The sequence below is a fragment of the Barbus barbus genome (genome assembly GCF_936440315.1).
Source record: "Barbus barbus genome assembly, chromosome: 30".
NCBI lineage: Eukaryota > Metazoa > Chordata > Actinopteri > Cypriniformes > Cyprinidae > Barbus > Barbus barbus.
The window spans coordinates 2,814,751-2,838,270 of record NC_136758.1 but is presented as its reverse complement, the minus strand read 5'-3'; the positions used below and the strand labels follow the sequence as shown (position 1 = coordinate 2,838,270).

The following is a 23,520-nucleotide window of genomic DNA, read 5'->3' as shown; positions in this document are numbered from 1 at the left end:
CGCCTCGCTTCTCAGGACGATGAGCTTTGCAAAAATCGATGCGTTTCAGAAAATGCAGAGCATAGAGGAGCAACAATAATGTACAGTATGTGGAAAATAATGTGTTTTTTGAACCTTAAACCGCATAAACATATTGCTTTACACCAAATACACAAAATAATGTTCTTTTTAGCAACATCATATGACCCCTTTAATGCTTGTTTTGTCTTATATACAGTAAATGGTTTTGAAGCCCATTTGGAAGTTTGCTGAGACCCCTGGTTGAGGACTAGTGTGTTAGTAGGCTGCTAAAGTTATGCCCCGCATGCAATTGTAATGGTTGGGATTTCCTCACATATTTGTTATGCATTTATTCATGGTTGGTGTATTTGTATTGAAAAAGGGTTTCTATATTTCTGTAATTTTGCAATCCTTTTCCCATATATTTTAGGTTACCAGTCACGTCTGGTCTTCTGTACCTTTGATGATGAAGCATATTCAGATTACCTGTGTGCTTCCTTCCCTCGACCCCTCAGTAACCGCACATGCAATGAACAGCAGTGCCCACAAACCCGCAGGTACAGCATTTTCAGCTCAAAGCCAACTGTTGTGTGTTTGGTGCATTAACACCTGGAATTTATTTAATATCAGAAACTGATTTCTGCCCACAAATATGTTTTAATGTTGTGTTATAAATTGCGGTTGCTGTCTGACTTGTGGAGAACCGTTGGGTCTCACAGCTTTGGCTGTACTGTTCCTGTTCTGTAAGGATGGCGTATGTGTACGAGCCACGCTTGTGGAGGCCCATGGAAGCACCACGAGTCTATGTACAAGTGTACAGGTAACAGCCTTCAGAGGCTGATATACTGCTGCGCATGACCTCAAACACACATTCGTGTCCAGGCTATGCAACCTCTCAGGAATCTCACATGTGCCTCTGGACTACATTATGAGATTCTCTAAAGAATTTTAAGCGTCTATGTGTAACTGATTTCCCAGTACGTACAGTACCAGATTATATCAGTCCAGCAGTATAACAGTGTCTTTAAGACCTCTATGTCCTTTGAGAATGAGCTGGGTAGTATATGATTGCATGTAATCTGGATTACACTATTAGATTCCAAAAATATTTACTCGTAATTAGATTATATTATGTTTTAAAATGCTCATAATCAGATTACAGTTACTTTTTAATTACATGATTACTCACTCAGTGACAGTAAATTCATAATTTAGTTATTCTTCTTAATTCTTTTTTTTTTTTGTCTCTTAAATGATACTTTCTAAAATAATTCAATATTTGTGTCATATTGAATACTGAGTATTCACAATATGTGATGGCCATTTAAATGTCATGTAAATTAATTAGCAGTCCATGCATCTGGATTTGGGGACAAACGCACATTTTAGTAAATTGTACCATGCGATTAATATGAGATTATGAGATCATGAGATTAATAATTGTGCCAGTTACTAAACTAATCTGACAAAAAAATATTTAAAACCTGGAAGACTTTGGCCATGTCATTGCTGTTTTCATGTGTGTTAAAGTTTGTTCAAGTGATGCAGACATTTCCAAACTTGTTTTTAACGTGAAGAGATTTACAGTTAATATTTCATTTATTTAACAATACATTTGCATGTTCTCTGCTGTTGGTTAATTTTCATATATAATTCCATTTAAATCTATAAACAAGTCAAAAATAATCTAAAAGTAATCCATATGTAGTCAGAATACATTACCTAAAATGAGTAATCTAGATTACATTACCATTATTTAATATATATATATATATATATATATATATAATATATTTATTTAAATAATTCTATATTTTTCATGAAACTAAATGAAATGAGAACTCTTGATTTGCACCTAATAAATAACTGTTTGCATATTTTCTTTTCGTTAATGTTTATTCTATTTTAAATGCATAATACAATATAATATAATATAATCCAGGCTGGCACATCTAAGAGATTGTTCACATGATTAATATGTGTTTGAGTTCAGTTCGCACCAGTGTTTTACATGTTTAGTGCGATGCTTATGTCTTGTGAGCGCTTGTTTCTTCAGTTGTGAAGATGAACCAAGGCCCAGGGCAACTGTTCAGCTCAGAGCTTCACTCGTCTCTTTGAGCCTCCCTCGTGTGTCAGAGGAGGGTTTCTCCTTTGCTTTATAGACACTGCAGTAGTTATTGCAGTAGTAATACTTCACTGATTCCTGCCGTTCATTTACATTTACATTTACATTTATTCATTTAGCTGACGCTTTTATCCAAAGCGACGTACAATTGCTATATATGTCAGAGGTCGCACGCCTCTGGAGCAACTAGGGGTTAAGTGTCTTGCTCAGGGACACATTGGTGTCTCACAGTGGATTCGAACCCGGGTCTCTCACACCAAAGGCATGTGTCTTATCCACTGCGCCATCACCACCCCCGTTCACATATATATATACCGTAGAGCTCTGAGCTGAGCTGCTGTCTGTGTTCTAGGTAGGGAATTGTGTTTTTTAGTTTTGTGGGCACTATAGATCTATTTTATATGTATAGATTTTATATACATGATGGGCCTGATTTACATAGATCCAAAATAGGGAGTATAAATTAGCTTGTGCTGTAGCATATTGTGTGCACTTTGCATTTTGTGCACTTTGTACAGGTTGGACACATTCTATAAATTAAACCTTTTTACCAAATATTGGTCACAGCCAAATGCCATATTACTTGATTTCATATAATCAGCATATTATAATGATTTCTGAAGGATCATGTGTCACTGAAGACTGGAGTAATGATGCTGAAAATACAGCTTTGATCACAGGAATCAATTACATTTTACAATACATTCACATAAAAAACAGTTATTTCACAGTTTTTATTGTTTTTAAGAGAGATACTGTGAATAGCTGGCAAATGAAAATGAATGAATATGACAGATGCATGTCTGAAATCACAATCCTTAGTTGTGTGTCCTAGATTAATGCATTAGTAGATCAGCAGTTTTTACATGCAAACCTGTAGTAAATCATGGCCTACATGTATGATATAGATGTTTTGTTGAGTTCACTGTCTGGGTGTCTCCGGTCTAATGTATCTTTTGATTTAGTTTGCCTTTTATCTGAGTGTATTTGCCTGTGAAGTAGAAAGCAGCGTTTGGTCTGTTAAAAGTCTTTCACTTGTCATGGCAGTACCCCTGGGATTTTCTTCTGATGTTCATGTACAGAAACCTGAAACTGTCTTGGTCCCTGAGCAGGTCGACCTGCTCAGCCAGAGAACATGTGCTTTTGCTGTGGAAGAGACCAAATTGTTTTGTCCCCTCGTAACCAATATCTTCATCATTTTTCTCTCATCTTCAGGTTTCTGGGAGCACCTGCTCAACTTTGACAGGTCAAGTGTTTCTGCTGAACACTTGCTTTGTCCTTGTCATTTTCTAGAATGCAGAAACCTTTATATGTTTGTTTAGTGTAGGTGTGTATTTGTGAACTGTTAAAATAGCTTTTGTCTTTTCTCTCAAATATTCTAGGTTAAATGCAATTTCTGTGGCATGCTATCAATTACCACTGTAAACCATTTTGACTCGTCCATCAGTTTTGGAAACAATCGAAAATGTTTACAGTTGCTGTGCTTTAAACAGAATCCAATAGACTGTGAATAAATGCTTAAAATATGCTATTAAAATAAATATATGTAAAATCACTAACAAACCTTATTACTCGGTTATTTTCGCTCTCAGTATCTGTGGATTCCAGAATGGGACATTTAACATGTGCTGTTTACATGGAGCAAATTATACAGAAATTATACTTTTACTGTATTATGTTATATTCTGTATGTACTATAAGGCATAAACAGAAGTTCATCTGCTAGAAAAGTATTCCCTCCTCAAAAGGAGTGAATTATGCCTTGGTTGCTTGCCAATGAAAGAGCAAAACTGAAAGACGAGTCACAATATTTTTGTGCTAATAGATCTTAAATTGTATTTAACCTAGAACATTTTCATACTCGTGAATGTAAATGACCCAAAGCATGCCGTTTCTTTGGGTTAGACTGGCACTGTGGGAGCTGGTGGTGAGTAGGCCGGCTAAATGAATCCTCTAAATGCTATAACTCACCGTCATTATGCTTTCTTTCCGCTCATGTGCGTGTGCGTGTGTCAGCTGGGTGACGGGGGAGTGGAACCCGTGTCCGGTGACCTGCGGCGGGGGTCTTCAGGTGAGGAGAGTGGAGTGTATGTCTCACGACTCAGGATCGCGAGTGGTTGAGGATTCCCAGTGTGCTTCTTACGTGCCCAGACCGCTCAACCAACAGAGCTGTAACATGCAGAAATGCGCTCAATACAGAGTTTCCAGCTGGAGCCAGGTATATACTACACTTTATGAAAAATTCAGATAAAATTGTAAGAACGTTTTATGTGAATATCTCAAAAACCTGTCCACCCAAAAATTTTAATGAACTTAATAGGGCAAATAGGGCAGATTTTCATTTTTGTCTTCATTTAAGAAAATGTAGCATATTTTTGGATTGTCATATTCTTTTCATGACAATTAACCATTCTAAATATATTCTGTTTCTGAAAGTAATACTTAATACATTAATGTTAAAAAAATTATTATAACTTGTAGTGTTTATACTTCACTTTTGGCTGCTATTTGTATTATTTGTTGTCTGCTAGTTTAAATACAGAGGCTGTCATTTGTTTTGTTTTTTTACTGAATAACGTACAGTAATGAAGAGTCATGAAATTATAGTAAAACATTGCACTTTACTGACACTTTACAACAACGTTCCATTTGTTAACATTAGTTAACTACATTAGTTAACATGACTAACAATGAAAAATAGGTCTAAAAAATTTAGTTATGTTAGTTAATGATAATGTCAACATTTACTAATGCATTGTTAAAACCAAAAGTTTAATTTAATCTTAATCTTAATCTTAATTTAGTTTATTTTAATCTTTTAAAATTATTTAATTGGCCTGTGCAGACATGAACTGACAATGACATGAACTGAATGACATGAAATGCATATTATTGTTGAATAATAAATAACAAAGATAAATAAATGATAATAAAAACTAGTGCACATTGTTGATAATAGTTAATGCATTAACTTATGATAACTAGTGGGACCTTATTGTAAAGTGTCACCATAACATTTTGTAGAAAATGTACTTAATTGTCATCAAAATTAATGTCAAAACATCTTATTGGATCTTAAATAGGCATTTTTTTTGTGTAAAATATATATATTTTTTTTATCGTATTGCATTTTGTTATTGCATTATTGCATAGTAGTGTGAGGTGGTTATTTGTTTCTATTTTTAAATAAGTAAAAATAAAGCAAAAAAATGCTTAAAAAAACATTCCTGGTATTCAATATCTTAATTATAATTGATTATATATTGCGGTGGATTCCTGTATGAATTCAAACCTGTTAAAGGTTATGTTTGAAATATGGATATTTTTCTTACAAAACACCCGCCCACTGCAACGATAACGCTTGGAATAGCTAGGACAATTTTAATATAAGTCTGATTGGATTCGTCTGAAAGAAGAAAGTTATATACACGAGAGTGAGTAAAACACAGGCTAATTAAAATTTTTGGGTGAACTAACCCATTAATGTCTGTGTAGTGCTCTGTGACGTGCGACTCTGGGAAACAGACGCGAGATGTGGTGTGCGTGGGTTCAGATGGAGCTTCTCTGGAGGACTACGCATGTGGGACCCAACCTAAGCCGCCCAGGACACAGGCCTGTGAGATGCCGGTCTGCAGGAGCCCCATTGGCTGGCATATAGGAGACTGGGGCCTGGTAAGGAAGAATCCAGACCTCATTTACAGACTAGCCTTTGAATAAGCATACACCCTCCCTCTTGATTAAATATGACATAAGCTTACCTGCTTATAAACTCTCTCTCAAGTGCTCCAAGAGCTGTGGCTCGGGGCTGCGGGAACGGCAGGTGATCTGTTCAGACAGACAGAGAAACCTGTACAGGGTAGAGGAGTGCCAGTCCAAACCCAAACCTCCTACCGTGGAAAGATGCAACACCCAGCCTTGCTACAGGCCTCAGGGTACACAGATTTTAGCTTTTTATATGCTCCTCACACTTCCAATCATGGTAACAGCTTTTTTCAGAATTATGTGTACATATATTCTGCACATGAATGCATAGCGTTTTCACATATGATACATGATCTCAAAAAATGTTTATTGATTTATTCAGAGTATTTCAATGGGTTTGATCCGGTTTATTTATGAAGTTTCTTTCTTTTTCTTATATTGGTATGAGCAGAGGTGCCCAGCATGCAGGACCCAACAGGTCACGATAACACCATTCAGGGCTTCCTGCCGTACATCGAGGATCCTGCATTAGGTTTGTTTCTAAACATAGTTGTCCATCCATCCATCTTTCCATCCGTACACACATGCTGTATGTAAGGCTGATCTTAGTCAGATCCCAAGTTCAATTCTTAACAAGCTTAACCAGCTTTGTCTAGACCAATTTGACCAGAATCAAACCAGCACAAACTAGCTAAGACTAGCTTGGAAATTTATGCTGGTCAAAGATGGTCTTTGTGTGCAGTTCCTGGGTGCACAAACAAACATCTAAGACTAGTTACCTGGATCTGAAAAAAAAACACTATGAGGGATTATGTTTTACTGTATATTTTTGTAGGACTAGGAAAAATAACATTAATTTCTACTTTTCATTTGGATTGTTTAACAATAAATAAAATAAATAATATCCTTTTTTGCCAAAAGTTGTTCATAAATGCCTATTAAATGTTAAAAATCATGGCTTTCAAATATATTATTGAATGGCCATAATTATTAATTTTATCATGAAGAAAAATCTATTTAATAGAGGTTTCAACATCAATATTAGTATCAAAATTTGTGACACTGCATAATTTAAAAGTACATATAATTGTAATACATTGCTTAGGTTTTTCCACCGTAATAACTGCTACAAAGGTTTGTTTGACAGATCCAATTAAATTTAAGTATCCTGCAATAAGACATTTAAAGAAAGACATAGTCAGGTGACCCATAAATGTTATGCTTTCTGTTTTGTGAAGAAGCTCCCTGTCTGATACATTCATTAAGGTACTTGTTGTTTTTTATTGTCTAACACAACAGAAACTCCTCAAAACAATGCGGTCCACAATCCTCATGGCACGCCTCTCACCCCTCACTGTAGCCAGACCTACTATGGCTGCTGTCCTGATGGAAGTACCCCAGCCAGTGGACCACAGAGCCAAGGCTGTCCCCAGGACCAAAGCCTACCGTCGTGCACATGGAGCAGGTACACATGGACATGGATGAGTTAATCACAGAGACTAATTTTATTTGTGGCACGATGCATAATTTCTTTCTTACAGTATAAATGTTCAGTCATGAAACTCTAGATAGCGCAGGCTGACGGGTATTAACGTAACTGATGATATTCACAGCGTTAAATGACTTGGCGCAAGCTTATTGGTTCATGTTGCACACACAGCCAATGAGCTTGCTGGTTTACATTTAAATGGCTGGTTAGCATCCACTTGAGCATTTTGTAGCGCGCTTTCAGAGTTCCTCTAAAGCACACCACCTTCCCCAGCTCCACCTGTTTAGATCTGCTATGGGTTATTTTATATGCTATTTGTGCAGCAGCAGTATGTCTTAAATACTCACAGCACCGTATCGCCATAAGCATTGGCAGTAGCAAGTTCCTGTACTTGCTTGTAGCAGCAGCAATAATCAACAGCAGCAGCGTAGCAGATCTATTCCGCCAAGACCAAATAAATTAACATTGTTATAACCATTGCCATGCTAAAATCTTCAAAGAGTTGTCAGGATTGAACTGTAAGTTACCAAAAATGTAATACAAATGTACTTCTCTCAGGTATGGCTGTTGTCATGATGGTGTGACCGTAGCCCAAGGTCCCAACAAGGAGGGTTGTCCAGATTCCTGGCCAAACTGGTCTCCAGCAGTGAGTGTTTCATTTGCACATATCAAATTGGTTTGGAATGCTCCAGAACAGTGTTTCAGCACCTTAATCCAGTCCATTTTTTTTTCATTTAGCAAGTGTACTCAGAAGCACCTTTAGATGTCATTACAATAAGCACCTACCACATTCCTACTCTTTGTGAAATCAGCTCAACTCAGAGTCATACTTCATAAAACACTTTCAAAAGTACAAGGTACACCAAGGTGCTGTGAATATCAAACAAAAAATTACAAAAACATTAGATAAAAGACCGTACTAAAAGTAACCATCCATATCATCATACCCAAAAGACAAACACATTCAAACGTCAGTGAAAATAAATATATCGTAAGATGGATTTTAAAACATCAGTTGAGCCTTAATCTTCAGTGGTGAACCATTCCAGTTTTAGAGCTGCCACAGAAAAAGCATGATCCCCTTTGCACTTTAAGATCAAGGAACTATAATACAGAGCTTGTCTGATGTGCAAAGAGATATTAGAGCAATTTCACAAAATAAATGCTTGCTACACATTACAATGACATGTTTCCCAGTATTCCACAGAAAATAGTAAGGTGCATCCATGCCTTTTTCTCTGCACCCTGCTTTCTCTCATCTCTCTCCCAGTGAGTGAGCATTAGTGGCTATAAAACATACACTCAAGATGGAAGGATTCAAAGAAACATGACAGACACATTTCACTCACACTCATGAGTTAGGACTCTATGGAGGGAGACTAGAAGCCTGAACAATAGACTAAGGTCCTTGATAATAGGGAATAGCACTGTGAACTGTCGTGCCAACGTTCAAGCTGGCAGGTCTTTGGTGGAGAGTCACACAGATTGTTCATTTCCCCCTCTTGGCCCCACTTGGCCGCCAGCAAGGAGTCAATGAAGTTGCCCTCGGCCCCAAAGTCCACAAGGACTGAGCATTGGGAACAGGATTGGCCTCACTGTAGGAATGCAGGGAGGGAAGTGTGAACACCACAAATAATTCAATGACAATTGTAACGCCTGCATGGTCTTGGGCTCAGGTGCAGGATCAGTAAAAGGAGGGGCAAGAGGGTTGAGCTTGAGGTGCTCTTTGTCCCAAAGAGGCCTATGTTTAGCACACAGTCAGCCATCCTGATGACAAAATTCTCCAGATCAGGGCTTTCCCTGCCCCAGTTAACACACCTGGATGAGCTATTTAAGGTCTTCAGGATCACTGCAAACTTCCAGGCAGGTACATTGGAGCTAAACTCTTCAGGACGTTGGCCATTCAGAAGCAGGACTAGACACCCCTGCTCCAGATCATTATATTGCGCCGAAAGGTCATAAGTGTAAACCTCCTCCAGAATGTCATCTGCAAGCTCATGCAAGATGTGGTCCTACTAAGCTGCCACATCTCACCCTCAGGAAACCTTCAGGGTACAAATTAAGTGGCGTAATGTGAAACTAAACAATGCCGATGGAGTGAAACTACATAATATACCAACTACTGATAATAATAATAATAATAATAATTGATTACATTTATATAGCGCTTTTCTGCTTTTCTAAGCACTCAAAGCGCTCTACATTGTGAGAGGTGGTGTCTCCTAGTCCACCACCAGTGTGCAGCATCCACCTGGATGATGCGACGGCAGCCATAGTGCGCCAGAACGCCCACCACACACCAGCTTACTGGTGGAGAGGAGACAGAGTGATGAAGCCAATCAGTGTATGGGGATGATTAGGAGGCCATGATGGTCAGAGACCAATGGGGAAATTTGGCCAGGATGCCGAGGTAACACCTCTACTCTTTTCGAAAGACATCCTGGGATTTTTAATGACCACAGAGAGTCAGGACCTCGGTTTAACGTCTCATCCGAAAGACGGAAAGATAAAATACAAACTACAGATCAAAGAGCTTCTTTGTCAAGATCATGTCTACAAATAACTCCTTGCAGGCAGTGCAGAAAGGAAACATGGCCTCCAAGAAGGATAAGTTATAAGTCAGCCGTACGGCTTGAGAAGGCCTTAGACTTTCTATCACATGATAAAACAGAGATAGAGAAAGCTACAGGCACACTGGGTTCCCGCTTTTTCTGTAAACAATTTTGAAATGTGCTGCTATCATAGCGGGGACCCGACACACATCACTGAGAGTAGCTATCAGTTGATTTTGTTCACCTACAGCCGATGGAGGAGGGTTTGGGCCCTGGCGTTGTGGTAGCGGTCGAAGTGCTCTCACAGGAGGAGCTGGGTCCACAGGCTTTGGTGGTTGTGGGGCTTTTTTTTCCTTGGGAATTTTGAGGAAATATGTCATGTTCTCTTAACAGGCTTGCTCTTAGATTGCTTTATCTAGATATTTGAGTTCCTTGGATCTGTCTAAAAGTTTTTGGCTTTCTTTCTTAAAAATTCTTTTGGGAACATTAATTGGCACTGCTTTATTTCTTGCATTAATTTCTTTTTACTTTTTAATGTGTTCACAAAAAAAACTGTTCTGGGTTCCTGGAATATTCCATCTCAAACAAGCAACCATTTGCATTAATACATAGTATATCCTCAGAAATGTCTCTTAATGTCTAATGTTCCAATGTCTCTTTCTATCTCTGTTTTTATGTCCTTTTTGTTTATTTTCTCTACAAAGTCAGACATACCATCTGCACCCACAAACTGCCAGAAGTCCACCTATGGTTGCTGCTATGATGGTGTGACGGCTGCTGGTGGTACTCATGGGGAGGGGTGCTCCAACCCCCCCAGCAATAGTAAGTCATAATATAATATGTCAGAGCATTAGAAAAGTGTTGTAGTCAAGACCAGTTAATTTGAGTTGGAGCCAAGAGGAGGGTCGAGTCCAAAGGGACCACGCCCATGAATATATGTGACCCTGGACCACAAAACCAGTCATAAGGGTCAATTTTTTTTTTAAATCGAGAGTTATACATCACCTGAAAGCTAAAATAAATGAGCTTTCCATTGATGTATGGTTTGTTAGGATAGGACAATATTTGACCGAGATACAACTATTCAAAGATCTGTAATCTGAGGGTGCAAAAATCGCCTTTAAAGTTTCCAAATGAAGTTCTTAGAAATGCATATTACTAATCAAAAATTAAGTTTCAACATATTTATGATAGGACATTTACAAAATATCTTCATGGAACATGATTTTTATTTAATATCCTAATAATTTTTGTCATAAAAGAAAAATCTATCATTTTGACCTATACAATATATTGTTGGCTATTGCTACAAATATACACATGCTACTTATGACTGGTTTTGCGGTTCAGAGTCACATATGTGCAAGACCAAGACAATGTAATTCTCAAGGCTGAGTATATTTTCATGGTCTTGGTTTATCATGGACTTGACACTGTTCTGGTCTCATTTTTTATTTGGACTCGAATGATTTAGTCCCGACTACAATACTGGTATTTGAAGAAAGTTGTTGGCTAATCAAATTCTGTAGAACAGATTACATATTGTCTCTTACTCCTTGACTCCTCAGCACAGCATTCTCGGTCCTGTGACCTACCCCATACGGTCGGGCTATGCGATAATTGGACATCCCGTTACTACTACGACCGCTCTGCCTCGCGCTGCATGCATTTCTGGTATGGTGGCTGCCATGGCAATAGCAACAACTTCGCCTCGGAGGGGGAATGCCAGAGGATGTGCCTGAGATCCGAACTGAGCCAGCGGGACCAGGCGCATGTCTTGTCTTTGCAGCACGGTGGACGTCGCTCCCCCGCACATATCCACCACAGCTCTAGTGGAGCGACCCACATGCACCGGCTGGACCCCAGTGCCATGCAGCAGAGCAGACCTGCTGCCAGGTAAGTTTCTCCAACTTGCCCTGGATCCCTCTACTCCTCTCCCAGGCCCAAGCCCAAGCCCCAGCAAGTTCTCTTCTGCTGTTTGCCCTTCATGCCCTGCTGAGGAGCCAAGAGAGGAGCCGCAGGCCATGCACAGAGACTTACATAGGCGTGTTAAATGCATTGCTTTACTAACAGAGTTCTGCATATGTACACACAGGATCCAAAATTAACTTTTTGTCAATATTTCTTGCTGGCCGTAAAGCTGTATTTTTTATAAATATAATTTTGTCCTCATGACAATAGTATACACGGAACATCATATACAGGCTAGATTGGTTTCTCAGGAAAAATTTGCATCCCAAAATAACTTGATGAGACTCCCCTTAGACAATGCTAAAATTTCAACAGCTAATAGTTTTTGTATGTCTTTGATTGGAATTGCTTGCAATCAGCACATTTTAGACTATCATTCATAAAGTTTAACCATTTGTGAGACTAAAACTAGTTGTGATATTTTTTTAAATTCACAAATAAGTTACTGGCAAATTAGCAAGTTGTAGTTAAATTTGCACCCTGTGTACACACTCGTAACACATCTAAAACAAATTAGCAATTTGAAATCAGTGTAATGTCATTTTATGTATTACGACTTGCCTCACGCTTCTTAATCTTACTAATCTACTGCATCAGTATACACTCTGACATGCACTCCCTGTAGAAGTTGACACTCCTCACTGCGACATATTGGACATTGCTGTGCTTTTGGGACTGGTTTATTTCCCCTGACGCAGACTGTTATCCTCCTCTTTCTGTTGCTTTTAGTGTTGTTTAGTTAGTTTTAGTTTACCTTCCCCTCCCATACCCAGGTGTGTGTGTGAGGGACATGATTCATCACAGCGTGACTAATAAAATCTGCCGTGGGGTCCTAATCATCCCTGACTGTTTGTGTCCTGTTCTTACAACATAGTTGTAGTATGAGAAATAGATTGTAGAGTAGAACACCTCACCTATACACTTGAGTGTTCATGGATCAGTATCTTTGTTGGTCCTAGAACAACATTCCAATCAACCCGTCAGATTTAAGGTTTAGAGTTGACATCAGTGCATGATCAACATACTCATCAACCAGTTAACTTTTTTTTTTGAATGTTCCAGGGCCAACAATACATGTTACATGTTGACTGCATTTTTTGATTTCTACATCCTAATACTAACACCCAGTCCTAAAAAATGAAGGGTCAAGTAATAAATGGGATTTCTTCCATCGAACAAGGAATTCCATTCATCATGTTTACGTCCTTGAAGGGCATTTCTAGAAGACAACGCTATTCAAGTGGTACAAACAATAATCACTTTTAAAGAAGTAATTTAGTTGTTTCTGACCATCTTATCCTGAGAGGCTAAAACTTGATGCAACTTACTAAAGAATTGATCCAGTCCTGCCTAACCCTCATTTCCTCCAGTGTTTGTCGCTGGGAAATATTCCTGATGAATTATCATGTTGTTTTAGACACACAGCAGAAAGCAATATGATTGAAACAAGGCACAAAAGAAGCCATATTTGACATAATGTTGTCAAAAAAACTTTTTCCTGTAAATTTTTGTAACTGTCTGTATAACTGAAATTTTCATCCCTGCTTTGAGTAAGGAAAGAAGATTTATGACATTGAAATTCACAGCTAGAACATGGTAACAAGCTGATCTGAGATCTGAGAAATGGCAACAGAGCGCTGCAGTGATGATGTAATTTTGCAGGCCAACCTGGAAGTGAGCATCGCCCTGATTCCCTCAACAAAAACCCCAATACTGGCTATTGAATTTTAGATTATTGCAGAAAATAAGCACTGTGACTAACATATATTTATGATTCTTGCACGTTCATCATGATAATTTTCACAAATATACACAAGCCTAAATACAATCAACAGAAGTAAAAAGCTACACAGGCTATAAACGAACTACACCACGATCACATGACTTCAGCGTCACCACCATTAAACTTCAACAACTCTTTCAGTCTTTATATAAAAACATTTTCCCTGTAAGTTTGAGTTAGAATTGTTTGCAGCAAGACTGTGAAAGCGACTAGTTAATAGATGAGTTTTCCTGTTCTCTGTAATGTCCCAACAACCTCTGTTGTCTCATTTAGACATTTGTTAACAACTGCCTTTTTCAAGAAAGGTAGAAGCTTTAATAAAATCACAAGGGGGTTTTACTGATATATTTTATGTCATAGAAAAAAAAAATATGAAAGTATCTTGAGTTTGTGTTAAACAGACCTTATTTCAGGCATTTAATCAAAAACCCATTGACTTAAAGTCAATTAAACTGGAAGTACTAAAATGCAAACTCCAGGTTTTGGCCCACAAAACTGTGTCATCCCAGCAGCACTCTGTGGTTGGTCCATAAGCGAAGTTCATGTACAGTAGCCATCCAGTTTCTAACCTATTCAGATCTTTCGTTTGAATGCATTAGAAACTGTGTGGTGTTCTAGAGCTAGGTTCTTCTAGTTGAGTTCTCCTCTCCCTGTGGTCTCTTGTGGGTGAATTGTCAGCATGGTGGTCTGGTGTTGTTCTTTGGGGGTCCTGCATTCCAGCTGTAGCCGGTCAGGCTGAGCTTTATGCTTGCTGTGGTGACTGCAGCACATGCTTTGCTGTTCCCAATAGTACAGCATAAAGTCATACGTGTTCTTTCTTTCTTTCTTTCTTTCTTTCTTTCTTTCTTTCTTTCTTTCTTCTTTCTTTCTTTCTTTCTTTCTTTCTTTCTTTCTTTCTTTCTTTCTTTCTTTCTTTCTTTCTTTCTTTCTTTCTTTCTTTCTTTTATGCATGTCTGTCTGTACCCCCTTCCCTTCTGTCTTTTCCCCCTCTTTTCTCTGTTTCTGTACCTGTCTCTTTCCTCCTGCTGTCTGTACTCCTCTGATTCAGCTGGACAGCTGTAGGTGTGAGTATCGACAAGTCGGATCCCTCCACGGTGGAGGGTCTGGTTGGTCAGCAGGTAGTGTTACCCTGCAGGGTGAGTCCTCGGCCCTCCTCCACTGTGATCGTGGAGTGGATACGGGATGGTGTCCCTGTTGATCTCACCAGGTCAGTACCTGATGCTCTTTATTTCCTTCTATACACAATGTATGAAAATCTCTTAATATTTTATCTCTTAATATGACTGTTTTTACTGTATTTTTGATCAAATTAATACAGTCTTGGTGAGCAGAAGAGATTTTTTTGAGTCTTTGTGATTTCCAATTCATGTGATTGTAGCTTGACTTTGCCTAGCAAATGTTAAATGGACAACAATTGTCTTTGAATGCGCACACAGAAATACATATTTTATCTTTCAAAAATGTTCAGTTATGCGTTGTGATATATACGACGAAGCTCGACTGCACAAAAAAACCTGTTGTAGCTTGATTATAGCTGTTGTACCTTGTGCGTGTAAACATACTTAGTAAGTGCACTTTTGGATGAACTACTCCTTTAACGAGTCTTTGTTAGATTTGTTGATGAGTAATTGATCATTCAGGCATCGGCAGCAGTCGGACGGCTCTCTATTGGCGGGACCCATAACATTGCAGGATTCTGGCTGGTTTCTGTGTGTGGCCACAAGAGACCGTGACAGAGATCACCGCTACATTTACCTGTCTGTCTCAGGTTAGCGCTATCCAGTCTCTTTATTTACTTGCTATTCATTTATACTTATCACTATTGATGACATTTAGGGTTAACGTTTTGAACAAACTGCTGACTTATTAAACATTAATGTGACAGAGCTGTCCTGTTACTTTTCTGAGCTTTTCCAATCTGGTTTACAGTTTTGTCTGCTGTCCAATAAAATCAGTAGATGTACAGCTCTTTTAATGAAGGAATCAAGCCATATCAGGCAGTCATTTTTACATGACCAAAACACATTTTCTTTCAAATACAGGAACATCTCAAAACGGTGGAGGAATATCAGAGACAGATTCTTCCCAGTCATACACATCACATTCATCTCCCAGGTACAAGACATCCATCATTAAATGGTGGTGTAATTATGCAGCATACAGTCGTGGTCAGAATTATTGGCACCCTTGGTAAATATGATCAAAGAAGGCTTTGAAATTTAATCTGCATTGTTAATCCTTTTGATCTTTTATTTTAAAAAAAATATCACAAAAATCTAACCTTTCATTGGAGAATAAGAATTTAAAATGGGGGGAAATATCATTATGAAATAAATGTTTTTCTCTAATACACATTGGCCACAATTAACGGCACCCTTTTATTCAATACTTTTTGAAACCTCCATTTGTCAGTTTAACAGCTCTAAATTTTCTCCTGTAATGCCTGATGAGGTTAGAGAACACCTGACAAGAGATCAGAGACCATTCCTTCATCCAGAATCACTCCAGATCCTTCAGATTCACAGCTCCATGACGGTGCTTCTTCTCTTCAGTTCACCTCACTCAGTTTCTACAGGGTTCAGGTTAGAGGACTGGAATGGCCAGCAGAAGCTTGGTTTTGTGCTCAGTGACTCATTTTTGTGATGTTTTTGAGGTTTGTGTTTGGATTATTGTCCGGTTGGAATATCCAAACATGGCCCATTATAAGATTTCTAACAGAGTCAGTCACTTATTGATTTTTTATCTGTTGGTATTTGATAGAATTCATGATGCCATGTGTCTGAACAAGATGTCCAGCAGAAATATAGATCTCTAGCAGAAATATAGGCCCACAACATCACAAATACAGCAGTATATTTCATTGTACACATGGGGTACTTTTTATCCCTGTGTTCACCAAACCCATCTTGAGTGTTTGCTGCTAAAAAGCTCATTTTTTTGTTTCATCTGACCATAGAAGCCAGTCCCATTTGAAGTGCCAGTCCTGTCTGATAACTGAATATGCTGGAGTTTTGTTTTTGGATGAGCTAGGAGAATTTTTCTTGAAACCCTCCCGAACAACATGTGGTGATGTAGGTGCTGTTTGACCTTTTTTTTAAATGGTTTTCTGGCCCGAAACTCATCTATTTTCTGCAATTCTCCAGCTGTGGTCCTTGGAGAGTCTTTAGCCACTCAAACTCTCCTTCTCACCATGCATTAGGACGATATAGACACACGTCCTCTTCCAGGCAGTTTCGTAACATTTTATGTTGAGTGGAAATTCTTAATTATTACCCTGATGGTGGAAATGGGAGTTTTCACTGCTCTAGCTCTTTTCTTAAAGCCACTTCACTAATTTGTGAAGCTCAATTATCTTTTGCTGCACATCAGAAATATATTCTTTGGTTTTTCTCATTGTGATGGATGATTAAGGGAATTTGGGCTTTGTTTTCCCTCCTATTCATATTTCTGTGAAACAGGAAGCCATGGCTGGATAATTTTATGTTCATAATCACCCTGGAGTGCTCAAAATTGTGAATACGAATGGGAATATACTTCAGAGATATTTTACTCATAAGAATTTCTAGGGGTGCCAATAATTATGTCCAATGTGTATTTGAGAAAAACATTTATTTCATAATGAGATTTTCCCCCATTTTCAATTGTTTTAGTTCAATAATATAATGCAGTTTTATTTTCAGAGACTTCTTTGATCGTATTTACCAAGGGTGCCAATAATTCTGACCACGACTGTATGTTCTCACTCATTACTCACCTTGGCCTTTACGATTGTTAGTTTCAGCATTGACTATTCGTCTCTGGTCGAGGCTCGAGCAGGTCAGACGGCCAAACTGTGGTGCACGGTGCTGCCAGTCTCAGCCATGAATGCGGTGACCATTCACTGGAGCAGAGCTGGACAGCCGCTCAACTCGCTCAGGTGCCTTCATCTGCATGCATTTCTATAGCTCCGTTTCAAACCCCAGTGAGCTGACTTGCTCTATGCTGTCTACATAGGCGGCTCCCTTCAAGAGCTGCGTCCTACGTATAATGGAACATTAAAAGTTTGATTGATTTGGAATGCACTAGATAGGCAGCAACTCTGTGTGCCATACAAATAGCAAAGGAGACCCAAGCAAGACACTACAGGCAAAAATGCTGTTAGTTTTTTTGTTTGTTTTTTCATGCATCTGTCAGTTATGAGATATGAGAATGAAACATCCAGAATACACTTTTTAAGTGTTTCTTTTAAAACACTTTATCTATTTGTCTGTAGATTTCAATGACAATTCATATCTTTAAAGGCTGTTTTTTTTTTAAAAGAGCATTTTCTCCTGCACGGAGCCAGAAATCTCCACTTCAGCAGCACTTACAAACACCAAACTTCACAGTATTATAGCTATCTAGATTCTGAAGGGTTTTACAGAGGGGTTTGCTCATGTATCATTCACACTGGTTTATAGAACATTTTACACCTAAAAATAAGGTGAAAATATATATTTTTTTTTATTCTGTCTGTTTTGATTTATGGAGTGATCCAAATAGAAATCCCAAATCCCCTCTGTAAAAACCTTTAACTATAATATGCCAACAAAATAAAACAAGACATTTAAACCTGGCTTCATTCAATGTTTAGATTTCTGTTCTATAAATGTATGCAAATTAGTGCATATTTAATTAGATAACACATCATTTGCATATTTAAACAACATTTGTGTAAACTTTTTAAAATGTTTGCAATTCTTAATGTAATCAATGAGCTGGGTAAGTATGGTGACATCTATAATTTTTTTTTTACTCTATACACTTGTGGTGTCTCAATTCACAGTAGATTTTTTCTGTTATTATATAAATTAGCCTTAAAAGTACACAAAATATGCAAACATAAGGTTGATTGTTAATTAAAAAACAGTTTCAGTCTCACTGATATTGATATAGTTTTTGTTAATAATTTTAATATTTCAATTTTTTATTGTTTTAGTTCACTTAATTGTAATTCAAGTAATGAAAATGTTTAATTTTATGGTGTTAATTTTAGTTAACGACAATATCCCTGATAATTTGTGCTGCTGAATGAAATACATGTGTACATTTTTCTTGCCTCATCTGCCATCTCTTGTTTTCATTGCAGTGCATTCTGGGATTGCCTTCTTTGTCATCAGTTGCTTTTCTGTGACATCTGTTACGATATTAAACGTTAAATGTCTCCTAACGCAGGCATTCTCAGCACTCTGACGGCACACTGGTGATTAACCAGCTGACATCAGATGATTCAGGGCTTTATACCTGCACCGTCACGGACGCCCAAAAGTCTGAAGAACGCCAAATCCAGCTCAAGGTTTTTGGTGTGTCTCTTTTTCCAGTATTTGAATCAAATATAAAATCCTCTGAGTTTTCTGTCTCTGCAGTATGCTTGTAATATTCTCCCGTTTCTTCAGGTGACCTCAGGATCAATAAAGCCCCCGCGGATGTCGATGTGCCACAGGGCAGCACTGCTCAACTGCCCTGTGTAGTGACCGGAGAAAATGTGAATGTTGGCTGGTCACGGTCAGTTCAGAGAACACGTTTTATAGCTTATAGTTTGTATTGAGTGAGAAGGAAGCATTCATAGATCATCTGATCTCGCTATGCCTGTCTCTCTGGACAGGAATGGTGTGCCAGTGCGACCGGACGGACATCGTGTGCATGTGTCAGCAGACGGGACGCTAATACTAAATAATGTCCAGTCAGTGGATGAGGGGACGTATACCTGCAATGCCTACACTGGGACGTACTCTGTCAGCGCAGCGGCTGAAGTGCGACTGGCCAAATCTCCTCAACAAGGTCAGTGGAGTGAGAACGAGAGGGCAAAAAGCTGCATTAAAGAAACAGTTCACACAAATATGAAAATTCCTTGTTGTTCCAAACTTGTAAGTTTCTTTCTTCTGTTAAACACAAAAGAAGATCATTTGAAGAGCTTGTGTAATCAAATGGCTGACGGTTGCCATTGACTTCCACAGTATAAAAAAAAAATATATATTATGAAAGTCAATGGCTACCGTCAACTGTTTAGTTACCAACATTCTTCAAAATATCTTATTTTGTGTTCAGCAAAAGACAGAAACTCATAGAAGTTTGGAACAACATGACGGTGAATAAAGGATGACAGAATTTTTATTTTTGGGTGAATTATCCCTTTAAGCAGCAATATTTGTCAATATTTTGGTCTCATTTTTTATTTGGACTTTGGGGGGGTCAAAACAATATTTAGCTTTTTTACATTTGTAAGGCCAATTTTTATATTTACCTTTTTAAATGTATCTCTGTTGTCTTTTTTTGTCAAATATTACTGTGTCTGACATGGCATTTATGTTTATTTACTCAGACTGTTAAATGCTGCTCAAAGGTGGCATGCATGTACTTACAGGACAAATGCATCATGTAAACAGTATGCAAACATAAAGTATTCCAATTATTTAAAAAAACAGCGCAAGATAAGGCTGCAATATTGTAAGTTCAAGTTCAAGTTCAAGTCAGCTTTATTGTCAATTCTTCCACATGTACAGTACATACATACAGAGAATTGAAATTGCATTACTCTCAGACCCTTGGTGCATACAGTTAACATTAAACACGTTCAGATACAGATAAATACAGTTTAAACATATGTACATACAACTATACAATTATACAAATGAGGATATTGTAGAAAAAAATAAGAATTAGATCGATAAAGTGGCATAGGGCGCATGGCAGATAGAGTGCAAAACCAGTTAAATAAACAACACTGTGTAGATATATTTGTAGTGCAAAAGAGCTTATCAGTCTGAGGACATTGTAGAAAATAAAAACAAGAGATAGATAAAGTGCATAAGGCACATGGCAGAATAGATGGAGTGCAAAGAAAAATCAATATGGTTGATTATTGCTCTTGATATTGTAATTATGAGTTCTGTATATATTAAAATGTTTTTGTGGGGGGGTTTAATTAAATCAAGACTTCACATTGGTTATTTTAACAGAATCAAAAACAAAACATTTTTGGGAATAAATTATATACAGAACACAAGTAAAGAACATTCCTCATCACTGAAGGTCTTCATGACTTTTCTGCACTCTTGTGAAATCTCCTGCTATAATGTCTGTTTTCAGTGAATTCAGTCAATGATGTACACTATGTTTTCAGGCGTTTCAGTCACTAATCTGAATACCTCTGATTGGCCATTGCGTTCATAAGCTCAACAGAAACATGTGATTGGTTATAATTCTCAACATTGCAAAACAAATATTATGCTGTGAATTGACACTATTCATTCATTTTTACATTTCACTTTAATCTCCACAGCTGCAATAGACTGCATTTTAATTGTGCAGGGGCATTTTTTGCCCTAAGCCTTTTGTTAATTTCTGACTCTGGACAGCACACCAAATTAGTTTGCCTTTTCCCCCCATGATCATGTGATGACGTGCACTTGTGAATGTATTTTAATGTGTCTGACTGCATCTGCAGATTTCAGTGGGAGCCCGGGGTCGTCGCCGGACTGCGTGGATCAGCCTGAACTGGCGAACTGTAAGCTGATTGTGTACGCACGCCTGTGCTCCAGCCAGTATTACTCCAGTTTCTGCTGCGCCAGCTGTGCCAGATATGCCAGGGACAAAGATAGACCCGGACAAATCAGATAGGTCACGTGCAATGAATCCCACGGCCTCATTGGTCGATTCAGACTGACGTTCACCTGCCCTGTACAGAGACTCACCTCAAGATTGAATATCATCATCACCTGCTGCTTCAACTCCACATCAACGCTGACCTCAGGCATTCAGTATTCCCTGCCCATTCAGATCAGAGCTTATTTATCTTTGTGTGTCATCTCTGTGTGCGTTTTTGTGTGGAACTGTTTAAGTGCAAATGAATGTTCAGTTTGGATTATTAACAGGTCATTGACACTGTAATACAGAGTTATGTCTTTATTGTGCTGTCGTTGTAACATGCATTAGGATATACTTGCAGTTAAAACAAAACTGATTACATAATTAGGAAACGCTTTCATGTGTTTTGAATGTGTAGACTGCAGTGATGCACCGAAATTCAGGCAACCGAAAATACTCTGTTGTATTTAGGCTGAAACGGTTTTGGAGGGCTGAAATCATTGGCGTTGAATTAGTGCTTCTCTGATGGAATTGCAGTAAGATTTATGCTTTAATTGTAACAGTCTCAACTTTCAAATTCTGTCAATTTTATAATGAAATTTAAACAATAAATGTGGTTTTGCTGCTAGTTAATGTGTTGTCACAGATCGCCGTAGCGCTTCATTTCAAATGGCACGTGAACCAATCATCTCTTTCTCTTTACTACTAGCTATAGCACCAAATAAACATGAATGAACATCTGAAGAAACCGTACAACTTACTGAATTGAATCATGTCTCGTAATCAATCAGTGAGCATTTCAACTGCATAAAGAAATCAATAAAACAGCTTGTAAACAGCATGTCATGTCATGTTACATCAGGAAAGACATTCAAAGTCCATAATTTGTTTGTTAGGTAGCTAGAAAAATGAACTCTTGAGAGGAGTATTGTGCTAAATAAATGCACTATATTACGTTCATTATATTTTTACTTTTTTTTATTACTGACACCATTAAAATTTTTATTCTTTAACAATGAACTGAACCACAAACTAAATTTATTACTAAAAGGTTGATATGAAACATGCCTTGAATAACTGTTGAATTTTTATTTGGGTCTTAGTAAATAAATTCGATTAATTGATTATTAAACTTATCTTTGCCATTTTGGGCTAAATGGAAAACTAATTTAGCTTCCGATGTTTCAGCAAGACATTAATTTCGGTGCATCATTAGTAGATTTATTTTTGTCAGTGAAATGCATGCGCAGTAATGCCTATATGTTCTAATATTAATGCCATGTATCAAATCAATTGGTTATGCCACATAAACCATGTAAATACCAAAGAAGGAACAAACACTTTTCCTGATTGGCTGGTCTAGCTTTGTGCTGCTGACAAACTACGAGGAAATGAAATACTCGGCTTATCTACAGTAGTTAGAGACACACAGATTTATTTTGGTCTGGCATGAAGGAATGTCTCAGCAGATAGGGCTATAATTGGCAGGGTTTCCAGCACAGATGTTCTCATTAGATCCATCGATAGCTCATTGACTTGTGTTTTTGATCATTTCGCTTTTTTAAAACCCATCATAACTCTGTTGAATGAAGAAATAAACATTTACTTGTTGTAAACATGATTATGTGTGGCAACTTATACTTTAAAAAAGCAAGATGTTCTGTTGAAGTATGTGCCACTTCATGTTCATTTAAATCTTGTGGTTCGGATGCGAAGAGGCAGGAGGGTTTCTGTGTTTATCCTGTTCTGCACAGGATCCTCATGTGTTTACAGTCTCCAAGTTCGTCTGAAATCTTGTTCCTTCTCACAGTGCATTTAGAGAACTGATTCCTCGTGATCGATTTCTGGGTCACAGGCTGTACAATGGAGGAGCAAGAAAATGAGAAAACATCTCTTATGTTCAGAATCAGAATTGAATGCATGCTGTGTACTTGGGTTGGACCAAATAATGTGAAGGCCCATTATTATAAGTGTTATTTGTGTAGGCTACAGTAACCAAAACAAATGTTTTGATCTTTTCATTGTCAGTTATCGCTAGTTTGTGATATGGACTATTGAATATTAAGAAGAATTGTGTCCAAACACCTCAGAACTACTGCAGCAAAGTGACATTATTCACCTTGAAGACCCTGTTTCCACAAAAACCAACCACAGAGACCTTCACAAAGAACAACATCCATGAAAGAGCTAAACTGCCAAAACTATAAGCACAAATGCTAAAATGTCACGTTGGGAGAATGTATATATAGTCACTGTCATGTTGAAAAAGTGACCAACAACTCAAAGAATGAGG

The 23,520-nt window shown here is 37.9% G+C and overlaps 1 protein-coding gene across 2 annotated transcripts in view; it reads left to right on the top strand.

Annotated features, from left to right (window-relative positions):
- Positions 1–22,847, top strand: part of paplna (papilin a, proteoglycan-like sulfated glycoprotein) — a 38,878-nt gene extending 16,031 nt beyond the window's left edge. For both annotated transcript variants that reach the window (XM_079385377.1, XM_079385376.1), the window contains exons 11-27: positions 431–557; positions 4,142–4,343; positions 5,621–5,797; positions 5,907–6,057; positions 6,279–6,359; positions 7,127–7,292; positions 7,875–7,962; positions 10,573–10,690; positions 11,437–11,764; positions 14,671–14,829; positions 15,263–15,390; positions 15,665–15,737; positions 17,398–17,538; positions 18,816–18,943; positions 19,037–19,145; positions 19,246–19,421; positions 21,088–22,847. In XM_079385377.1, the coding sequence (XP_079241503.1) occupies positions 431–557; positions 4,142–4,343; positions 5,621–5,797; positions 5,907–6,057; positions 6,279–6,359; positions 7,127–7,292; positions 7,875–7,962; positions 10,573–10,690; positions 11,437–11,764; positions 14,671–14,829; positions 15,263–15,390; positions 15,665–15,737; positions 17,398–17,538; positions 18,816–18,943; positions 19,037–19,145; positions 19,246–19,421; positions 21,088–21,260 (2,525 nt within the window). In that variant the 3' untranslated portion in view covers positions 21,261–22,847. The remainder of the gene's footprint in view (positions 1–430; positions 558–4,141; positions 4,344–5,620; positions 5,798–5,906; positions 6,058–6,278; positions 6,360–7,126; positions 7,293–7,874; positions 7,963–10,572; positions 10,691–11,436; positions 11,765–14,670; positions 14,830–15,262; positions 15,391–15,664; positions 15,738–17,397; positions 17,539–18,815; positions 18,944–19,036; positions 19,146–19,245; positions 19,422–21,087) is intronic.
- The last annotated feature ends 673 nt before the right edge of the window (positions 22,848–23,520 follow it).